General features: G+C 48.0%; 2 protein-coding genes across 2 annotated transcripts in view; both read left to right on the forward strand.

Annotated features, from left to right (window-relative positions):
• The window catches only part of taf5l (TAF5-like RNA polymerase II, p300/CBP-associated factor (PCAF)-associated factor), a 4,577-nt gene extending 2,842 nt beyond the window's left edge, over window positions 1-1,735 (forward strand). The window contains exons 4-5 of the mRNA XM_034589362.1: window positions 1-526; window positions 630-1,735. The exon at window positions 1-526 is cut by the window's left edge and continues 235 nt beyond it. Coding sequence (XP_034445253.1) covers window positions 1-526; window positions 630-1,427 — 1,324 coding nt within the window. The 3' untranslated portion in view covers window positions 1,428-1,735. The remainder of the gene's footprint in view (window positions 527-629) is intronic.
• A 2,220-nt stretch (window positions 1,736-3,955) lies between these two features.
• Window positions 3,956-7,500, forward strand: part of capn9 (calpain 9) — a 10,068-nt gene continuing 6,523 nt past the window's right edge. Inside the window, exons 1-7 of the mRNA XM_034589359.1 lie at window positions 3,956-4,319; window positions 5,506-5,575; window positions 5,661-5,779; window positions 6,270-6,403; window positions 6,554-6,722; window positions 6,831-6,914; window positions 7,171-7,256. Of these exons, the coding sequence (XP_034445250.1) occupies window positions 4,113-4,319; window positions 5,506-5,575; window positions 5,661-5,779; window positions 6,270-6,403; window positions 6,554-6,722; window positions 6,831-6,914; window positions 7,171-7,256 (869 nt within the window). The 5' untranslated portion in view covers window positions 3,956-4,112. The remainder of the gene's footprint in view (window positions 4,320-5,505; window positions 5,576-5,660; window positions 5,780-6,269; window positions 6,404-6,553; window positions 6,723-6,830; window positions 6,915-7,170; window positions 7,257-7,500) is intronic.

Below are 7,500 nucleotides of genomic sequence, written 5' to 3' on the forward strand. Positions count from 1 at the left end.
CAAATACGTGGTTCACCTGACGGAGCCGGCCTACAGCTACCTGCTGCGTTACCTGCAGAGCGAGGACAACGGCGCCCTCTGCAGGGCCTTGAGCACACACCTGCAGGTGGAGGTCTCCGCCTCCAGGCGTACAGACTACCAGCTGTATGGAGCCGCCAGTGGGACGACTGCCGCCCCAAACTCCACCTCCTCCTGGGCGGGGGTAGATGGGGCAGAGGGTGGGGAGGGCGTGGAGGTCCCTGCTGGGATCCCACAGAGCGAGGTGGCCCTGGAGGCTCTGCAGGACTGTATCAAGAAAGTCCGCGAGGGCCCCCCCTCACTCACCACTGTGTGTTTTTACGCCTTCCACCACACGGAGCAGATGCTGAACACTGCCGAGGTGTCGGCTGACAGCCGGCTGCTCGCCGCTGGCTTCGACAGCTCCACCGTGAAACTGTGGAGCCTCCGAGCCAGAAAGCTGAAGGCCAAACCGCATCCGGCTGACGTGTCGCGCATCCACCTGGCCTGCGACGTCCTGGAGGAGGAGGTGAGTGGACCTGAAGGTTAACGGTTGTTTCACATTAATGTATATACCCATAAACTAATTAATGAGTTAACTAATGACACTTCTTCCTCTTGTTTCTCCACAGGTGGAGGAGGAAGACGTCTGTGGTAGTGAGATAAAGACGCTGCGAGGTCACAGCGGACCAGTGTTCCGTACCTGCTTCCTGACGGACAGCTCCGGCCTGTTGTCCTGCTCCGAGGACACAACCGTCCGTTACTGGGACCTGGGCAGCTTCACCAACACGGCGCTCTACCAGGGCCATGCCTACCCGGTGTGGGACGTGGACGTCAGCCCCTGCAGCCTCTACTTTGCCAGTGGCTCCCATGACCGCACTGCTCGCCTCTGGACATTCTCCCGCACGTACTCGCTACGCCTCTATGCCGGCCATCTTGCCGACGTTGACTGTGTCAAATTCCACCCAAACTCCAGCTACCTGGCCACCGGCTCCACAGACAAGACTGTCAGGCTGTGGAGCACCCAGCAGGGGGCGTCTGTTCGTCTCTTTACCGGCCACCGCGGCCCGGTGCTGTCGCTCGCTTTCTCGCCTAACGGGAAATATTTAGCGTCTGCTAGTGAGGACCAACGGGTGAAACTGTGGGACTTGGCGTCTGGGACGCTGTTCAAAGACTTGCGGGGACACACGGACAGCGTCACCAGCCTGTCTTTCAGCCCGGACAGCAGCCTGGTGGCGTCTTCGTCTATGGACAACTCCGTCCGGGTGTGGGACATTCGTAACTCGCACAGCGGGACGCCGGCCGACGGCTCGTCCAGCGAGCTGGTGGGACTGTACACGGGAAACACCAGCAATGTGCTGAAGGTCCAGTTCATGGCCTGTAACCTGCTGCTGGTGACTGGAACTGCACAAGAGAAAGCAGAACCGTAGCCACGGATGTTTTGTGTTTATGTTGGGAATGAATTCACCCGTCAGACTTTAGTTTTCTTCTCTAAATGTCACAACCTGCTCAGGAGTCAGATCTTTGTTCACTAGTTTGCAGCAAATGGAAAAAAAGAAAAAAATCTTTTGTAATTCTGAAGTTTCTTCTTCAAAAACATGTTCAGATTTTCATTTATAGTTAAATTCTCTTCTGTTGTTGGTATTTTTTACATTGAGAAGTTTTATCTTCACTAGACATCAGTATTAAAGTTCCTCAGTTTCTCATGTCGCTGAAGATTAAAAAACTCTGCATCTGTTGCCTTGTTGGTCGAAGACTGTTCAATCTGCTGTGGAGAGCAACAACGATCCAAAGCAGAAAACTGACTTTTGGACAAACATTGTTTCTAAAAAAATGAATTTGTACCTAAATAGAAGAACATTTATATATTTTGAACTGAGAAAATACTTAAGATACATAATTACTTAAAATCACAAGTTACATGTGTTTTGTAGTTTTTGTTTGATGCTGACGTCCAGGAGCTCGTTTCTCAAAAGCTGAACTCTGGGTCTGGACACGTTGTGTAGTTAGTGTTTCTCCTGTGAAGCAGCAGCAGCAGATTGTCCGGGTCAGACTCGATCACAACAACAGGAACATGTGGGAACGTTCATTCAGCGCCACTCTCTCTCTCTCTTGCTTGTGCAGACAAACACACACAGAATAAAACACTTGTCTGCTCAGACTGGGTAAAAACCACTTTGCATACAGGGCGGGGAAGTGAGATCCCATCTGAGATCTCATCTGAGACGCGTGTGAATGCACTCGGGGCTGTGCACATCAGGCGTGTTCGGGGCCTCGGTGGTGAAATTCACAGAAACTAATTAAAGTACAAATCGGAGGTATCAATACTCCTGAATTTAAGCTTTATTCAATCATTACTTTTTACCTCTTGACCCTGTGATGATTTACTTTACAAAGATTCTGCACAAAAAACAAAGAACTTTTAAAACGAGTAAAGCAGTTAAATCAAGTAGTTAAACTGTCAAAATAGTTCTTTTTAGTAGTTTCTTCTTTTCAAAATCTGCAGTTTACGTGTTTCTCTGAGGTTTGGAACAAAATGAACGTTGCACTGGTCGGTTCTGGTCAATGAGGTGAACATTTCTTAGTGACGACTGTTCACATATAAAACTACATTTTCCTCCTCTGATAAATTGACCTGGTTAATAACGCTGAGACGGCTCCAATGTGGATCTGCTAATTTCACTGAGTGTAGTTTATTGTTTTATAATTTCTTCTGATCCTCAAAGCGTCTTCTGCGGGTTTTTAAATGAACGGATGAATCCTTAGCTCCACCTGCACCGACTACAAGCTGCTTGAACACTGATGCAGTAAGAGCACATTCCTCCACCAAGGCTGCTTGGCCACTTTATCACCTCATCGCATTTACACGTAGTGAGATAAACTGTGTTCACAGAGCTGCTCACGTTAAACTGGCAAAACAGCAATTCTTAACCTTACGGACGTTTCCTCATCTCAAAGTAACGACTTGAAAATCAAAGATGAATATTGATATGAAACATGAGCAGCTGAAAGGTACTTGAAAGGTTCCTGATATATTTGTTAGTGCACATTAATGGACACCTTCCCCTGCACAAAGATATTATCACTCTACACATGTTTGATTTTATACAGATGTCATATATGAGAAATTCACCGAAACGTCCTGTCTCACGATGTTAAAGAAAGTTAAAATAATAAATCCTGGATCTGCCGCCTAATCCGGATACACACCAAAATGTACTAAGTTCTTCTGTGACCCACATCCCGTCGCCGAGTGTCGTGCTGCTGATGAACAGACAAACGGACGGCGCTGAAAACAATGTTCCTGGTGGAGGCGACGACGATCTGGACTCGTGGATACTTTCTGTTGTATGTGCTAAGTTTTGAGGGTAATCTGATTTCTTCTTGTGGGATACATTTCTGACACTGACTCGTAATTGGTCGAGCACCTCGGCTCTTGGCCTGCCCCTCCACAGACGTCCATGGAAATCAGTTCAGTAGTTTTTGCGTAAGACTGCTAATAAACTAACAGATGAAAACGTTAAAACCTTTAAAACATTAAAAGTTGACGGGGGGGGGTCTAAAGGGGCCCAACAGGATATTTTTGCCCTTGGGCCCCTTGAGGATTGAATCCAGCCTGTTGGCTCCAGGCTCATGTCATTTATTTAAACTTCATTTTCTTTGTTGGTCTGTCTCCAGTCTGACAAAATAACACTTTAACACTTTAACTCACACGTTCATGTTCCTGACGGTATCTTCACTTGATGAAGTGATGCAGGACCTTTACTCTCTGCTATTTGCTTTCAAATAATCTGAATACTTCTGCTGTGAGTTGCCAAACCGTCAGGAAAGAATTCTTAATGTTTCCTGCAGGCCCAGCCCAAAGAGAGAGAGAGAGAGAGAGAGAGAGAGAGATAAGGAGCAAGTGTGAGAGAGAGAGAGAGTCTGCAGGGGCGAGGTTCACCGCCACGGGAGGACAAACCAGTTTGTGGAGGGTGTGTTCCTTCAGCCATACCGACCGGACGAGCTTCTCCCTGCATCAGACAGCTGCAGGTGACTCGCTCCATCACACCCCAACGTCTCCTTCTCCTCCACTCCGCTGAGCTTCCTCCCCAGGGTAGAAGAAGAAGAAGAAGATGCCCCTCCAGTCCACGCTGTCCGGCCGGAGCTCCAACTCCACCCAGGCCGTGAACACCCAGGCGGACGGGAAGTCGTTTGAGCAGCTGAGGCAGGAATGTCTGCAGAAGGGCGTCCTGTTCGAGGACCCGGACTTCCCTGCCGTCGGCGCCTCGCTCTTCTACAGCCAGACCGTCCCTGTCAACATTGAATGGAAGAGGCCCAAGGTACGTGGGTGCAGAGCGTCTGCAGAGGTCAGGTTGTAGGGCTGTGATTGGCTGAGGCTGCAGAGCACTGAGTGTCTAAATGTCTGCAACTGTCCTGAAATCTGCTCAGTTTGTCTGAAATAAATGAGGAATTAGAGAAATGTTGCTTCACTCGTGCATCTGATCAGTTGCTTTCATGCCCTGATGATGAAACATTCAAGATTCAGTGTGGCCTGTGAACTGTGGTTCAGCTCAACCTGAATAGATTAGAATGAATGAGCAGCAGCAGATAATCTGTAATCACTGATATTAAGAACTAAATAAGTAAGAGAACGTTTATCTGAAGTCAGTTTTATTTCCTTTAACACAAAAAGGTGAAGTGTTTATTTAGCTGCCGCTGCAAAACCAGTTCTTCCAGAGAACAGTGTAAATAGAGTGAAGTGCAGGTTCTTCAGGCTGAGCTCAATACACAGACTTTACACCCACACGCCTCAGTGTCGTCTGCTCTGGAACAACATCGCTGTTTCCAAACACAGTTAAAAGGTGTTTCCCAAGTTCAAAAGTGAAGGCAGACAAAAGAGTCTCAAGCTGTTCGAAGTTCACACAGAAATAAAAAAGTGTTAAACACGAGAAAAGAGCAAAAGCAAGATCAAATAGAACATACAGATATTCAAATACTTGATAAGATCTGAACGAGGAGAAAGCACACCTAGATCATTCCACAGAGGGGGGGGGGCGCTCTAACAGAGAAGGTCCCCTCTGGTCCTCAGGACAGACGGATGCTGAACAGGTTACGACAAAAGATTTGAAATGTACTGAAGTGCGAGTCCAGAACAACCTTAAAAGTCAATTCAGAAATCTATCCGAAGCCAGAGAAGAGAAGCTAAAATCGATTTTATGGAATTTGTAAAATCCTGAAATCTTAGACCTGTAGGTGTACAGGCCGACAGCCCCAGTGAAACTCAGCCGTCACGTTTGATAGTTACTACACATTTCTCTGCAGGGCGTTCCTTCAGCCTGGATGTTTCAGCTGCCTGCGTGTGGCGTGTTTTTCCGCTCGTGTGTTCCGGTGACTGGGATCTCAGGCTGATTAATATGCCTGGAATGTGAACACACCTTCCGAAGGCAGCAGTGTCACCTCTCACCTGTCAGTCGACATGAATGAACCAACCTGTTTCTCTTTTCCTGCCTCTCGTCCCGTCCGCAGGAGATCTGCGAAAACCCAAAGTTCATCGTGGGCGATGCCAACCGGACGGACATCTGCCAGGGACAGCTGGGTGGGTCCTCTGCAGCAGTCACTGTGTTGTTTGTCCCCACGTGTCTCACTCACTGACCTGTGATGTACTTTGTCTGTCACCACAGGGGACTGCTGGCTCCTGGCAGCCATCGCCTCCCTGACTCTGAAGAAAGACACGCTGGCCCGGGTCGTCCCCCATGACCAGGACTTTGACCGCAGATATGCCGGCATCTTTCACTTCCAGGTGCGTCGGTGCATGTTGCCTGAAGTTCTCTCCAGACAGTCGGGACGGACAAAACTAAATGAATCACCTCCCTGTGGTTGTTTGTCTCAGTTTCAGTCACATACAGTTTTTTTCCCGAATGAGGTCACTGTGACCTTTGACCTCTGAAATCAAATCAGTTCATCACAATTTGAAGACAGACTTGAGATCCCGTGTTCAAGAGGACAAAAACATGTGTTGTGACCTTGACCTTTGACCTTGCAACACCCAAATTTAACCGGGTCATCCATGAACATTTATACGAAATCTGAAGGGGGAGGTTTTCCTGAGATATCGTGCTCAGAAGAATGAGACGACCTTATGTTTTCTACGAATCTATAATGAAGCTCAATGCAGACGGGATGGGAAGAACTCCGTAGTGAATCATGCTCCATATGTTTAATGCTGAAATTCAATATGTTCTATCTTCTGTCTGTCTCTCTCTCTTACTGACCCTCTGCTGCTCCCTCAGTTCTGGCAGCACAACCAGTGGATGGACGTGGTGGTGGACGACAGACTGCCGTCAGTGAGAGACGAGCTCATCCTCGTCCACTCCGCCTCCAACAACGAGTTCTGGAGCGCCCTCCTGGAGAAGGCCTACGCCAAGTAACGTCACAATGCAACACTGGAATATCTTCTCAGTAGAACCGAGCCCTGACCCCTAGTCTGAGAACCACTGCTCTCCAGTATCTTTTCTTTGTGACCTGTACAAGTTTAACTTAATTTAAGCTAATGACTTTTTCCTGCTCGGTTCAGACTGCACGGCAGCTACGAGTCCCTGAAGGGCGGCAGCACGATGGAGGCCATGGAGGACTTCACCGGCGGCGTTGGGGAAATGTACGAAACCAAGAACGCTCCCAACAACCTGTTCCCCATCATGAAGAAGGCCCTGGACCGAGGCTCCATGATGGGCTGCTCTATCGATGTAAAGACCTGATCCACGGAGCGTGTGGTCATGATGTTATCACGCCAGTTCTTCTTCAGTCCAGCTCCACACTGTTTAACCGTCTGCTTGTTGTCTGGTTTTCTCCAGATCAGCAGCTCTGCCGAGTCCGAGGCCAAGACGAGCACTGGCCTGGTGAAGGGACACGCGTACTCCATCACAGGCGTGGAGGAGGTGAGCGCCACCACCAGGGGGCGGGAGGACAGCTGTCATGTCCCATGTGTTTCTGTCTGAAAACCGAAAAACAACCTTGAGGACAAATTTCAAAACCTGTTGTCATCAGAAAAACTAAAAATACACTCAACCTTTTTATTTTTCAAGACTTTGAATCTTTTTCCTAAAACAAATCTTTTGTCTGATATGTGAGATAATTGAAGTTTTACCTTCTGAGTAAACAATGATTCATATTTAGTTTTGTTCCGACTCTCAGGTGAATTACAGAGGACAGAAAGTCCAGCTGATCCGGATCAGGAACCCCTGGGGTCAGGTGGAGTGGAACGGCCCCTGGAGCGACAAGTAAGAGCCAGAGCGTCCTACTGGCTTTTTGTGAAGTAGTTTTACCTCTGTGGTGTTTTTCTAGTTTTATCCACTTGATGTAGACATTTTGTGTAGTTTTTTTAAATAGTTTGAATTCTCTATATGTGCAGTTTTGTGTTCTTTGTACTTGTGCCTCTTAAGAGAGTCACCTTTGTGTTTTTGTGGTAGTTTTGCACTTTATGAGGAAACTCGGTGGTTCTCGCTGCACGTGAACTCGTGTTGC

This window comes from Hippoglossus hippoglossus, chromosome 1 (genome assembly GCF_009819705.1).
Source record: "Hippoglossus hippoglossus isolate fHipHip1 chromosome 1, fHipHip1.pri, whole genome shotgun sequence".
NCBI classification, from domain to species: domain Eukaryota; kingdom Metazoa; phylum Chordata; class Actinopteri; order Pleuronectiformes; family Pleuronectidae; genus Hippoglossus; species Hippoglossus hippoglossus.